The sequence below is a fragment of the Lepeophtheirus salmonis genome, chromosome 1, assembly GCF_016086655.4.
Source record: "Lepeophtheirus salmonis chromosome 1, UVic_Lsal_1.4, whole genome shotgun sequence".
In the NCBI taxonomy this organism is placed as follows: domain Eukaryota; kingdom Metazoa; phylum Arthropoda; class Copepoda; order Siphonostomatoida; family Caligidae; genus Lepeophtheirus; species Lepeophtheirus salmonis.
This window is the reverse complement of record NC_052131.2, coordinates 33,186,040-33,201,727: the sequence shown is the minus strand read 5'-3', so window position 1 is coordinate 33,201,727 and position 15,688 is coordinate 33,186,040. Positions and strand designations below refer to the sequence as shown.

The 15,688-nt window shown below is 32.4% G+C and overlaps 1 protein-coding gene across 1 annotated transcript; it reads right to left on the bottom strand.

Annotated features, from left to right (window-relative positions):
- Nucleotides 1-1,238: 1,238 nt before the first annotated feature.
- LOC121125194 (uncharacterized) lies at nt 1,239-4,559 on the bottom strand. Its single transcript, XM_040720332.2, has 6 exons — nt 3,900-4,559; nt 3,695-3,846; nt 3,127-3,622; nt 2,899-3,058; nt 2,532-2,820; nt 1,239-1,456 (listed from the first exon to the last, which is right to left on the bottom strand). Exons 1-6 carry the CDS (start codon nt 4,276-4,278, stop codon nt 1,328-1,330), a joined length of 1,605 nt encoding a protein of 534 aa, XP_040576266.1. The 5' UTR covers nt 4,279-4,559; the 3' UTR covers nt 1,239-1,327.
- Nucleotides 4,560-15,688: the final 11,129 nt, after the last annotated feature.

The following is a 15,688-nucleotide window of genomic DNA, read 5'->3' as shown; positions in this document are numbered from 1 at the left end:
TTAACATTTTTTCGCAAGATGTCACTTTTCATATGACGTTACTCTGTCATTTTTTTTTTACTACTGTGGTAGGGTGGAATGTAATAAAGAGTTATTCATAAAGCACACCTACCTCCCGCTCTAAAATTGCTAAGGGGAAAAATGTTATACTTTGATTTTTCCATTTTTGAATTTGCCACCAAAGAGAAGAGGCCGGAGTTTTCAATTATACATTTATAATTTATTGATTGTTAACGACTATGCTTGAACTCTAAATGTGCGTTTGTTTATATCTTTGTTGGTGAAAAATACCAATATACGATGGAATGTTGATTGATGTTAACTGAAAATTCAATTAGTAATATGTTATTACTAATAAGTAATAATAGTCAACTGAGTCAAAATTCTAAATCGTTATTGTTCCTTCGTGGCGTGCAATAATACTTATGGAAAAGAGCTTGAAAACTTAAAAATGTTTTGTTTTCCACTTTGTAACTAATCTGGAACAAAGAGTACACTGGATACATCAAATTCAATAAATAAATTACAGATTACACTAAACACTTGAATAATCAAAAACAAACAAAAATTATCAAAGAGACAAATATAAAACCAGAATTAGATACCCTCCTCCAACCAAAATTATGCAATGATGTTGGAATATAAATTAACTATAAAAATAGAAATACTAAGATATTTTTCGTCCCTAATCGATGTAAAACAATCCTTAGTCGTAAAAATATAGGTCTTTTCTAAAGGTTTTTGTACTTATTACTTTTTTTTTTAGTGCCGATAACACTTATTTATTTTTCAGAAAGATACAGCAATATATATGTCAATTGTAAATATCATGCACATTAAATACTCCTTATTCCAATCTGAAAAAAACATTTTAATCAAAAAATAGATAATATACAAAGTTGAAAAATGCCCAAATTTTTTATCAATACACATGGGTAGAGAGAAATTTAAAATTATCATACTTATTACTTTGATTTAATTAAAATATTTATCATTGGCATCAAGTAGTACTCAATGGAGGTTTTAGTCTTAGTACTCGTATATTATTAAAGCCATTAGATGAAGCTTCCTCAATATTTTTTTGTAAGTTTGTCAATTCATTGTAGTAAAAATATGATGATGTAATTTATGACGTCACTAAACACACTCTAAAACTATTTATTATTCAGTTTGAACTACTAAATGAAAAGCTCTAAAAATAAAATTGTCTATTTCAAGCAAAATGAATCAAAGAAATAGTGCTCTCTATTGATTTTATTCGAATAATATATTTTGGTAACAGTCAAATATACACATTATATATATTATGACCTATATTTGGGTATCTTTAAAACTTCCGTACACCAAATTTCTCAAGAATGGAGGTGACATAGGCTGAGACAATCATATATCCAATGATGTGAACTCCATTGCCATAAATAAAAAAGTTGAACCAATTGGAGCGGAAGGAATATTGCTGCAAAGATACAAATAATTTTATTAGATATTAGATTTAAGCAGTTACATAACTAAGGATGCACTAGGGACCGTGACTACGTAAATATAAACATAATTTAAATTCTATTCTACTAAAACTCCAGTTTGGGGCAGGAACAAACTAAAAAATATAGGTTCTCCTGTGATATAAACTTTGCTTTGAGCTTGGTTTTTTCACATTTTTCCCACTATACTTGCACGTTACATCTGCAAACAAGTTGTGCCGGACGTTAAGCAGTGCCTATAACATTAAAAAATTATTTATTCTATAATAGTTACTAACCATTCCCTTTCGAAAGTGGTGTGCAGAGCTTGAGGAGGTATTATTAAATGTTTGCGGTCTGATACAACTTGTAAACGGTGCTAGTATCGCAACAAAACTAAATAGAATTTTAAACGATAGTCACAATTGAATTTATTATGAAAATTGAGAAATCCAAGCTCAAAGCAAAGTTTATGGCACGGAGTAATTTGAATTTTTTGTTAGAAAATTGACTTTTTTCTAGTATATGGAATTTGAGATCCTGTCAGGTTTTTACTAGATAGTGGGTGCCCTAGTGACTATTCTTGTACCTCCAACAGTCCCTATTTGCAGAAGAGGAAATAATTGAGACTTTGTGGGTTAAATTAACTTGAACTCTTCCACAAATACATACATTTCTGTCTCTACTAATTAACTACCCCCAAATTAAGTATATAAATTTATGTACTGTAAGGACTGTTTATGAAATATTGCTATTGTCAAAATATATTTGTGTATCTACAATATACAAGGTACATATTTGTTTAATCAGTAATTAGCTCAATAAATGTCAAGTTTGTACATTATACATGTATTTAGAATATATATATGAAAATATTGAGCTAATCAATATTATACTTTATAATATAAGGGTAAGTATATTTTTAGTTACTACATGTTAATAATTAATAAATAGTCAATACTCTTTAAAAATTCATGCCTTTGGAGCATCTGCAAGAATATTTGAATCGATTGCGTTATTATAACATAATAAAATTATTAGATGAAATAAATGAAATCATAAAAGCCTCACAAATATGTCGATATCTCCGAAACCAATGGTGGAATAGGATATAAAGGATGCGTAGACGGAGTCAAAATAAGATATACTCTCGATATGAGATATAAAAGCAGAGATAGAAAGAAGGAAAATAAGTAGGATCCCACCAATTATGCTTGGATGAAATCTAGCGTCCAGACTTGCAACGAGTTCGTTGGCTTTGCTTTGTTTTGATGAGGCATAATGTTCGTTTCCCATTTCTTCCGTGGTGGTAGCTGTGTGCCCAGGTTCAACTTTTCGCTTGATCTCTGGGAAATCAAGCCTGTATATATAATAATCTTATTAGGTAGGGGATCTAATGAAACATTTTTTTTATAGATAAATATGGAGGTCTACAAACCAAAAGCAGCGACAGACAGTGTAGCCTGCATTAATAACAAGGATTCGAAAGAGTCCTCCAAGTTTGAAAATGTACCATAAAAACATAGGAACCCCATAGGTGGCATAAATTAGTGTAAATATCTTTCCTTGTGTCGTCATAGGTACAATATCCCCGTTTCCTATGTTAATTACAACAAGATGTGAAATGAATGGAATATTAATAAAAATTAACTACATTTTTAAGCACCTGTTGTGGTTTGAATAGACGTAATAAATGACTGAGCTGAGAGGATGCCCCATGGTATCTCATCCGAGTAGGTATAGAGTTCCTCCACGATCCCTTCATACTCTTTTAACATTTTGAAAATCTCCTCTTCTTGATCAAGTGAAAATCCTTCTCCAATAGTGAACGGTGTCGTTCGACGAAGGATCCTCGTTATATTTGTCTCGTACTCTCTTACATTTTTCAAAAGGAGGTCCTTCTCCTTGAATCTTTGTTGTTGAGCAGGTTTTTCAATCCTTACAATGATAGCAGAGCACATCATGGACACCACACCATTGAACATGATGATAAGAAAGAGCCGAAGGATTGGTCGACCTGCCAAACAGCTACATAGACAATTCAATACTTGATCAGGCTCAGAGGGTGTCAAATTGAGATTTCGAGGAGGATTTGGTCTGGATTGCAATGAGGAATGTGAATGGAGATTTTGTCTAGATACAGAGGGATATTGGAGATTGGTCTTAAAAAGGAAGGGTCATAAAGAATATAAGTATGATCAGAGTGTTTTATTGATAGAGGGAATGTGAGTTACCTCGGATAGAGAATGTTGGATCTTAACAGTGGATATCTTGTTTTTCAATTGAAAGGGCCTTTCTTTATTATTGCCTAATCCAATAAGAGCTAAATGACCCATAGAGTCATTATCCGGACTAAAGATCCATTCATCTATCTCTGAACCATCCCCTAAAGAAGAAGAAGACATTGAGAGATCTGCAACTATATTATGAACAACATACATTTCTTTAAGGAAGCAAATTTCCGTCGTCTTCGACGGCGTATGACTGCATCTGCTAGGTCCTTAAACTTAATCGGAGATCTTTTAACCGATAGAAGGGAATTATTTTTATCATTATAATGATTCTGCGTCTTATTATGATGACTATTGATATGAGAATCGATATCGGAGATGGAGAAGCACTCCACGTCTTCCTCCTCTTCATCTACGCAAATGTCTTGATCAATCTTGGAACTGTTTTTCTTCCTGTTTTGAGATTTGACTTTGTGTTGGCTAGTTTTTTGAAGGATTTTAGAGAAACTCTTGATGTCGGACTCCAATTTGGAGAGGGAGGCATGGAGATCCATATTTCGAGCGTTTTCCTCATTCACTAAGTTCATTCTGAAGGAAGAGATCTACTTATATAATGCATAATACTGGTCAAATAATGACAATTAACAAAGTGTAGAACAAACAGCATGGACATGGAGCAAAAATATTAATTCAGCATTTTTATACTGTAAGGGAACTCGGCAATAATTAATAATTATAATTGGTATTTGCTAAGTAACTACAAATGAGTGTCTGTGTGTTTTCTCCCCAGAAACAGTTTTGAGATAATAAGAATACTTGGTCGAAACAAAACACACTGCAATTGAATCAAGCACTACTAACTGTCATTATCCTTTTTCCATCAGAGAAAAAGGCGAAAGAAGTAATTTATGCTCCTCCTAGAGAGAAAGGCAACGAATACTTCACTCTATAAATATTTTACAAACTCCATCATACAATCACTGAATTATTAATACTCAACTATGTATTGTTGTGATAATATGTATTATTAGGATATTACATATTATCATACTCACTCTAAAAAAAAAAATTCAGTCCTTCTCCTAAGTGGAGAAGGAACTTCTCTCTGTTCCAAAATCCCTTCCCTGTGTGACTGCATGCTCTTTCAGGATCAAATCAAAGCTTTTATGATTATTTAAGAATAAACTTCATTAATAAGAATTTAAATCTATTATGTAAATGAACCATGTGTGAAGGCAACAGGTTTCATTCCTATTTGATTCTATTTTATTTTGAAGACTTATGTACTCTCGGGAGTGTCATTAAAACTCCCTCAAACATTCTCCTCCCAAGAGGACTGAGGCAACTGTTCAGTTAACATAGTGTTACTTTTTATATTATCTGATCTTACACTATTATCTAATTAACACGAATTGATCACACGAACTTTCATCCTCCAATAAGAAATAGAAAAAACATCCAAAATCAGTAGGTAGTCTCGTCGTTCCCTTCGTCGATCACGCAACTTTTTCTCAAAAAGAAAAAAAAAAAGATTCAAAATCATTTGGGGGTAGCTTGCCAAATAAGTCAGTCATGACAGATGCTATTTATCTAAGAAGTACTCTCTGAGAATAATCCTCATATTATTTCTACAGCATTTTTAAAATGAAAGATATTTCATAATATTAATGTCCTAGACAATTAAAAGTATAATAATACATTGGCCCAATATACATATGTTACAGGCAATGGGTAAAATCGGGCATTTTGAAAAATGCCAGAAATGCCCGAGTAATCTATAAAATTTCCAATAGAGTGGGCATTTTAAGTTCATTTACATTGTCAGGTAAAATGATTGCGGGTAATTTGATTGTTAAACAATTCATTGAAAGCTATTTTATAATTAAGGATTTGATTATGATACATTTATGATGATTATGCAATTTGATAATCGTGTACATTTTCATTGAAATTTATATATTATTTGGATAATCAAACTATTGTATGATAAAAAATGTCATGTAAGACCCCATTTAATTTGCAAAATATACCTCGTCCACCAGGTTGTTCAGGTGGACAGAAGGTCTACAAAGGGGATCAAAACCTATTGCCGCCTCCTGAATGTCATGAATCCCTTCTAATATCCTATTATACACGCTCGCCAACAGGTTGTATAAGTGGACAGCTGGTCCCCAGTCAGCACAGTAATTGGAAATAAGTAGTTGATTTGGGTTAATATGATAAGTTTTTAATGTTTATGTAAAAAAAAAAATCCATGTTCAAAAAGATGATGATATTTTTTTGAAATTATTACATTTGATGTTAAAGAATATTTTGAAATAAGTTTTTTGTTTTTGTCAATTTTGAAGAAACTAATAAAATATATATGAAATATAGAACCATGTAGTTCGAATATTATTAAATAGGATCAAAAATTTAAATATAAATTTCTATTAGATCTTTTCTTGTTACTGTAGTAATACTGATATACCCACATTTTATCATGTTCATTCAAATTGCTCACTTTTTTGGCTTACATTTTAGTATTAAAAAGCACTTGAATCATCCGGTTGCGGAGGATCCACATTAGGGTCATTAACCAACGCCAAATTTTCATATACCTTTACAGAGCCCACTAAGTATAATAACAAAAATAGTTCATGCCCTTGAGTTGTGTAGAATAAGGAGGGTTCTTGGTTCTCAGGGAAGTGGAGGCAGTGGGTTTTGACCCACCTTTTGTACTAGCGGTTCACATACTCAGCCCATTGGCTGGGGTGTATTATACGATATTGGAAGGGGGCTTTGATGGTCGGGCAAGTGGCGGTGGTGGGTTTTGTCACCCCTTGTGGACAAGTGGTTCACTTGCATAACCACTGGGATATGCTGTATTATAGGATATTAGAAGGATCCTTGCTCCTCAGGATAGCAGAGGAGATAGGTTTTGATCCCCGTGGCGACCAGCTGTCTAACTGCACAACCTGTTGGCCGAGCTATATTTTTTGAAAAATAAAATGGAGTATCTCGTTACGATGTCTGAACATACAATAGTTTGATTGTCTGAATACAGTATAAATTTCAATGAAAATGCACATAATTATCAAATTGCTTGCAATGGAACTGTATCATAAGCAAGTCCTGAGTTGATCAAATTACTTTAAATGAATTGTTTAGCAATCAAATTACCCACAATCATTTAACTTGACAATGTAAATGAAGTTGAAATGACGATTGACCACTCTATTGGAAATTTTACAGATTGCCCGGGCATTTGTACACTGCCATCTCTAACAAGAATTTTGTAGATTACTTAGGCATTTTTCAAAATGTGCGATTTTCCATATTCCCCTTAACACATATATAATTTTGAGTAAGTGAGGTTACGCCTAGTAGTTAGTTATGCTCTCTGACTATGAAATGACTGTTTTATAATAATCATTAGCAATTATTCACAGCTTATCGTAAGCTAATTCGAAATCAACATATCAATGTTCTTAACATTGATATGGGGTAACAGAAAAATAGACAGCTGACAACAAAATACGTAGTGAATTTGTATGTTAGCGTTAACATTCTGATAATACAATGTTATCCTTATTTTACCTCCCGACCTTTCCTCCCAAAAAGTAAAAATTAATTCATGTTGGTTTCAACCAATCAACGTTGCTCAAACACTAAACAGGGTATGAGTAGTAGAAAAATCTAGAGCTTGCAACAAAATTCACTCCACATTTTTATATAAACGACTTAGAACGGAATAGATTTTCAAAACATGAGAGAGATGAAAAATGAAAGCCATGTTTTTTATTAAATATAAGTCCTTGGTTCTTGTCTTTTTTTTTTTTTTTTTTTTTTCACTTTACTTAAATTTAAAGAAACTTTTCATGTTCAATGATAAAAATATCCGTTCCCTTGTAAGCAACAGTTCTCCAGAGCGTATTCTCACTAGCATACATAGAAATTTACACTGTATTCTGTTCTCGGCTCTAGATGTTTCTACAAATCATGAACCCTGTCCACGTTAATATTTATAATCCTAAATTAATTTATTATCCCACTGACAATATCACTTTTGAGCTTAGAAATTAGTTGCTAACCAGAGTCATTGATTGACAAACTGGATATGCAAAAAAAATAATAATAGAAGGACTTGAGACTTGGTATGAGCAATGAACCATTTGACATGGTTAGAAATAAAAAGTAACCACATGTATACTTTGGCCAAATAATAAAATCAGAATTATCTCCTAAAACTCTGATACGTTTAAAAAAAATACTCCGCTAAGTTCAACTTTTGTTTCGTGACACAGATAGGAAAGGGATTTTTGTGGAAAAAATTTTGATTTTTATTCTCTCCGTACGTTGTAAGTTTTATTGTATCTTGCAACCTTTCCTTTAAAAAGAAAAGAGCCAAAATTAGTTTTAGCATTGATGGTCAATTCTTCACGTCTATGGAATTATAATTATACAATATAAGTAATTCAAATTCAATCAATCGGCATTCAGAACACTAAAAAAGAAGCAAAATAATCGACAGTTGAAAGCAAAACCCAACTCTTTGTGTTATTGAGTTAAAACCATGCTGCATTTTATAAAAGGTGCACTTTTACTATTTGTCATTATATTTTTTTTATTGAGAGTTCACGGATTGCTGAATTTAATTTAGGTATTTTTTTTAAAAATACATAGTTACTTTATTCTCTTTACATTAATTTCACATATCCATGCATTCCAAAAAATACATTACAATTTCATCACAAAATGATATTAATTAATTAATTTATCACTTGATAACCATTTGTTGTTCATTGTTAAATCAAACAAAACAAAAACGAGAATGGGTTAATGAAAAAAGATAATAACATCTTAACGAAAATCTATTAAACTATAAAACAAAACTTTAAGACAATTCAATTCATATCGAAACTCTCCAGCACTTTGTGGGATCTTAAGGGGAGTCTGTCCAGACTAGTAGGTATGCAAGAGTTTTTACTTCTTGCGGCGTCGAGAATAAATAGTACCTTTGTTATTAAACATGCTATTTTGAAGTGAAATCTATGTTTAGTTGGTGACATTAACAGGCAACCCCCAATCTTTATTTCTTAATGATAGTATTTCCTCAAAAACTCAGTTGTCATGTGCACAATGTTAACCACACTTGGATAATCCCAAAACAGTTTTCTTCAAGTCTCTGAACTGGACTTACAGAATGTGCAGTCTCTCTCTGTTTCTTTGACTCTCGATTTATTTGCTAAAAGGTTAGAAGTAGCCATCCTGTAGCAGAACCACCTTTCTTTTGAGTCCACGAAAGGGTTGCAAAATATTATATATGAGTTTTTCAGAACATCTTCCGATGATTTACAACCTAATCGAAAGAAACGTTTACGAACCAAACCAGCCAAAGAACACACAATTTGGCTTCTGTTGGCTTTCTTGCAGAAACTTGAAATAGCTATGGTTTCAAACGCCATGTGGAGCGGGATTGGGGGAGACTATAAAACTTTGAAAATATGGCTTAATCATTTTTTTGTCCTTTTAAAATACAAGAAGGTCGTTGGTGTGGCATCTGTGGACTCGCTCCACAATTGTCTAATTGCTGATCCCTTGAAGAATTAATCTCTAGTGTTCAACCTGTGGCTGAAGTTTCAATGGTTCGTCTACACCCAGCATAGGAAGAACGGAGACCACAATTGCATGAATAAGTCATTCTCTCCAGTAAGCAACAACCATACTTGAAGACTTGAACAGCTCAGCAGGACCCATGAAAATTATTTTGTTGAGTGGAAATCTCGTATTCCTTTTAAAATTGTCTTTCAAGCATTTTGCCCAGCAATCCAAAGAGCTTCTGAGTCTAATCATCAATGTAAAGTCTAAAGATTTTCACACAGTTTTTATATTTTTTAGGCCTATGCCCAAACGATGAAATTGGAGCATACTGGTTGTTCTTTGAAAGATAAGCTAGCTTTGAACCCTTTATAAATTTTTCCTGGATGATCTGTATTTTGTCTTTAATTGTCTCTGAATAAGGGATGTACTCGGCGTATTGCAACACCATTCCATATTTTTACCCTATCTAATATATTAATATAGTGCCTATCGTACCACGATATAGTACTACAGATAGATTATAAGACTCACTCTACGTTATTGTTGATGTTGTTACAATAAAAAAAAATTCTGCTGATCCTTAACAGCGTCATCTAAATCCTCTAGTGAGAACTCTTCTCGGCACTTTCTCCTTGTGTAATTTTTGTGGAGTCTTGTTTTACCTCTCCATTCTCCCATCTTAAAGCAGCAATTTTCCTGGAACTTTGAATATTATTTTTTTTTGGCAGAGAAGGGTACTAGACCTTTGATATATATTTTTTTTTTTCAATCAGCTTATTGCTCTGCCTTGGTTTCAATTTCGAATAATGTTATCCAGATCCTCTTGAATAGCGAGTCCACAATCACACATCTTTTTTTTCTCTTGAAGATGGTTTATTTCCTTTCGTTGTTGGAATACAGCTATACTCTTCCAGACAATAATGTTCTTTGACCTTTCTTCTACGCGTCGGAGGGCTAAGCACGGGGAAAGTGTTTTATTGTCAAGTAAGTACCTGCATTCGTCAAAATGTTTTCTCTATTTTGTCACGTGAGGAAAAATCATTGAGGAGTGATACATTTAATTTCCAATATGTTTTAAGTTTTAGCTTAGAGAGATGAAAGTTTGCCATAATTTGTGAGTGATCGTATATGTAAGGTGGAAGAGCTCTGAATTCCGTGAGGAACTTTGCTAAGTTTGATGAGACAAGAATATAATCTAGTCTACTTCCCATTAGTTCACCTGATTTATTTTTCTTGTAATACTTCATATACAGATAGTTTCCTTAATCAAAAAGACCTGAGTCTTCAAGGCAATACTTGGAAATAACTCCCTCTAGTTGTAGACCTTATAGATGAATCCTCTACAGTATTAGAATAATCGTTTGGGTAATTAGTAGTAAAAACATTGTAATGGGTTTAGGAGCACTTCTCTCTGTATTAGTGTCTTCATCATAATTGGTTTTAGATTCCCCTAAAAGGTTTATTTGAGTATTTAAGCTTCCATTTCAGAAGGGAATTTTAATCTCCATTCGTTCAACAAAAAATTATTTCAATGTATCAAGGATGATGGAATGCAATTAATTTTAATCCCTCATCTAAATCAAGATTGTCTTGGGAATATATTCTCACAGATTCGTGCCATCACAGGAAACAATACTCTTCCATCCCCAGTGGAAGCCCTCAGAAGACTTGAGGTCTGAGGGAGGCCTTAACATCCCCTCTTGTAAGTTTTTAAATTTTATCATTGCTTGGAAAATCATTTTAATGCTCTTCATTGTCACTACAAACACGCAATTGACAAAACCCAAATGTATTTGAAAGGTTGCATAATCATCTAATTGGATTATATCCTAACTGGTCAAAGAAGTGATCATATCCTTTATGAAAACAAGGACAAGAATTATTGTAAATAATCTGAATAAAACGCTCAAATTGAAGAACGTAAGTGCTAACCCTAGCAAAGTTAGACAGATTGGTCAATTTATAAATTTATATTTATTATTCATGTATGCATGTTATATTTTGCTCTATTATTCAAAAATATATATATATACAATAATTTTTACTTATTGCTAAGCTTTTATTCACCACTCTAATATTATGTAATGAATTGGCAAATTAGATAATATACATAAAGCATATTAATATAAGCTTACATACCGATAGTTTACTGTTATTAAAATATACTCTATGCAAATTAATGTGAGTCTTTTTTAATAATTAATTAGTTCTGAAATTGATTTTATTATTGTATAAAGTATCAAGTAAGGATATCGTCAAGTTTCAAAAGAATCAAAATAAGTTTTTTTAGATATGATGCATTTATTAAATATTATTATACATACAATTATTTACTTTTGAAATAACAATTTCATAAACTACATATATTGACATTTAAACAGACAAAAAAGCATATTTATTAATGATTAATACATTAATGGTTTAGCAGAGTATCATTTAAAACTACTGTGTAGCTAGTGGTGTGCCTCCAGCTGAGAAGGAGTCCATGATTTTAATCAAGCTGGACACACAGCAATAAGAATTGGAAATGATTTACTATTATTGATATCAATTTAAGTTATATATTCTTGCTTTTTATACTTTTTGCCATGGTTCTAGCATAGTTTAGAATTGTATACTATTAATGAATTTTAGTTATATTGATTCAATTTATTCACTTAATTGTTTTTGCATGTTGCCTAACATTGAATTAAGCCTGGATTTTAAAGTTACTACTTTACAATTATATAGCACATGGTTCTATGTGTAGCAACAATTAAATTGTCCTTCTTCTCTTGAACACAAGCGTCGAATTTCCTTGCTACCTCAACTTTATATATAGTCACCTTGAATTTACTTCAGTCCCTCTTAGTAGTTATGTTACAAAAGAGGGAGTGTTTTAATCTTTTGTATCACCCATGTATTAAGTTGCTCTAAACAGCTGATCAATAAGAAATTTTTTGTAACACATAAAACCCCATATAGACATCTTTTAAATTATAAATTTGATAAATTTTTCTTAAAAACATTACAAAAAAATTACCTTAATAATGTTCTAGAGTGTTTAAACTATATATATGTATTACAAAAATACAAGAAGAAAAAAACAATATACAGCTTTATTTAATAACATAAAAGAATCTCCGAATTAGGTTCGATATTTTGAGCCAAAAATAACCCTTCTAATTAATAGATAATTTTTTTTTAAACCGAAGAAAGATTGAACCTTTTTCTATTCATTAGTGAAAAAAAAATTGATGGAAAGAATAAGTATTTTTTGAGAGGAAGTAGTTTGTAGTCGCTAATAAATAGAGGATTTGATTATCTGCAGATTTACGTGGGAGTGACTAAAAAATCACCCTGCCAATTGACAGAGAAAAATTTTAAAACCACCTTAGGAAGCTTGGTCAAAAAATATATAAAAGTTGATTCATGGGATCAGTTTTTATGAGATTAAGAATTTTGTAATCGTTAATAAATAATAGGACTATGTTTGTATCTTCAAATTGGCTTCAACGTTTTGAGCCAAAAAAGACCCTTCTAATTAATAGAGATTTTCTTTTAATCGAAGGAAATTTTAACATTTTTCTATTTCATTAGTGAAAAATATATATAAATTAATAGGGGGAATTAGTTTTTATAGGATGAAGAAGTTTGACGCGGCTAAAAAAAAATATGAGAGGCGTTTCATATTTGTTTTATACTTATTCTCTTACGGTCACTGAATTTCGCACAATTCACGTCTAGGACAGTGTAGGTTCTGCAATTGAAACTACGGCAGTCTTAAATGAAGACAGACATAATTTGAGTGCAATGATAATAAACAAACTCTGTGCCTCATATTTAATACGTCAGTCTTAAGAAACCAGTTCTCAGTACGTGTGATTCCAGGAGAAGACGATTTTCGATCACAAATCTCTGGATTTCTCAGTAAATAGCCAATGGATTTTAATAATAGAGGTACTTATGGCAAGAAACACTCCATACACAAAGAAAAATCCCATTTTCAATTCATAAATTGACATTGTAACATATCTCCTCTTAGTAGTTTTCTGAACCTTTTATTAGAACCACTCATTTTTTTTTAATGATCGTTTAGGTAGTATATATTGGTATAGGATAGAAATAGGATGGGTTTCGGAGCTGGATCCGAATTACCCAAAGTGCAGTGTAGGTTAGCTTGTATTATCTTTAAAAAAATGAGACCCAAACTTTTACGGATCAAAAAGATCCAAAGGATCTTCCAGATCTTAAAAAGTTGTAGTATTGCTTAATAATTAATCCTTGTTATCGAACATACAGTTTATTTATGTTGATTAGTGATTGGAGCGACATCTATACATACTATTGCATCGTGTGGCTATTCTTTACTGTTTTTTCTTACACATCGTCACCCTAATTGTATCATACAACTGTTTGTCCGAGAAAAAAACAGAAAAAGGCCCAAAATCAGTTGGTATTTACCCAATTCTTCACAACTATGGAACCATTGTTCAATGATTGTTGAGAATTGCTCACAGTTTAAAAGGAGCTAATTATGATTCCTCCAGTCAACGTTCAGAACACTGATTAGGGGAAATGAAGCAAAAAATTGACAGACGATAAGAAAATACACTATATATTTTCGTATCACCAACATAAAACGCACATTATATGTTTGTTGACTGTCAAAGTTTATTCTCCCTTTTCTCTAATCAGTGCTCTTAAAATGAATTACTTGGATACAAATTAGTTTTTAATCATCTGTGATCCATTATCAACTATCATTCAATAATAATTCCATAGTTAGAAGAGGTTATCCAAATACCAACCGATTTTTGGCCTTTTTCAATTTGAAAGATTGCGAGATAAAATAAAGGTAATGAGGTCTCCAATATTATTATAACAATAATAATGCAAATAGTTATATTTTAATAGTAATAAAATTTTGTTATTTATTGCTTCGACATGAGTCATCAGTAAAAATGTAACCTTAATTCTTTTGTTGAGTTCTGAACTTACTTTAAATGCTTATAAAATTTGAGACAAGTATTTTTGTAATTCTGGCTTCAGATCTGGATCCTAATGTTGGGGTCCCGAGTTTTAGTTCTAAAGATCTAAACCGACCTGGGTCCGAGAAAATATGAATCCATCCTATCTTTAGTAAAGGGAGAAAAAGAAGAAGAGAAGAAGGGAGTTTGTGCAATGATGGGTGTAATCGAATCACTTACGGAAATGATTTTAAAATGCACGGTACAATGAGTGTTTATGTGCAAATGATTTATTATAAGCATGCGGAAGTTCCTATAGTACTGTTGTGGAAAATATACGGAAGGAGTGCTAGAATGAAAAGTTCGATCCATATATTAAAAAACACCCTCTTTTAACTTATTCTAATATACAATTATAATGATTTTAGAATTCATTAATTAGTCATTGATTATTTGTAGGGAAGACTTTGAAACTTCTTGGGGATAGCATGTAGTTGAGACTTGAGGGTCATTCATTGTATATTTTCATCAATAGAGCTCGTTGGACTTGGATATTTCAGTCAAGATTGCGACTGAGACTGTGGGTCGAAATTTAATTGTTTTCCAATTGTGAACGATTTTTACTGATTGCACTCTATTGCCCGATTTTCTCCTGTACCCAATGATACAAGTTGCACGGACATAAACCCCTTTAAATATTCTATAAAAGTTTTGTTTTTTTTTTTCCTTCTCAAGATGTTTAAGTGGATTAAAAACTCCATAATGATGAAACTGTACACTGGTCTCTCAATTTATTTATAAAAATTTGCATATTATTATATTCAAACAATGGGCATGTAAAAACTAAAAAATATATGTATATAACATCGGCAAGGTCTTCTGACAGTATGTACGGGGAATGGGGATCAAATTGTCGCCTACTTTAAACATTGATAACTTGAAGACAACAATATCGAATAAAAAACCAAGTTACCAAATAGGAAAGCTATTCTTATCAGCTGACGATACGTTGTTCAGTTAGCATCATGCCGTCATCATATGAGGAGATAAAGAGCTATAAGTGGAACGATGAGCTTTCGAGGTCCGCCGTAGTCATGGCATTGGTTAATAATGGAAGTGAAATCTCCAATTCAACGATTGCTTCAACCTTAAGAGTGAATTTACGGACTGTTCAGCGTATCTGTAAGAAGCTAGAGGACACCTGGGATGTTTATGCCACCATAAACAGGGCACCCAAGGAGGAGGGCGCCGACAGGAAGGTCAGGGACACCGACTTTGTCGACAAGGTGAAGAAGATGGTTGAAGATGACCCTACCAGGTCCATGAATGCCGGAGGCAGGCCTTGGGTGTGGCAACAGGACTCAGCATCCTGCCATGTGTCCAAAATCTCCATGCAGTGGTTAACCGAGAACTGTTATGACGTCGTAACCAAGGATTTGTGGCCTCCTAACTCTCCTGACCTTAA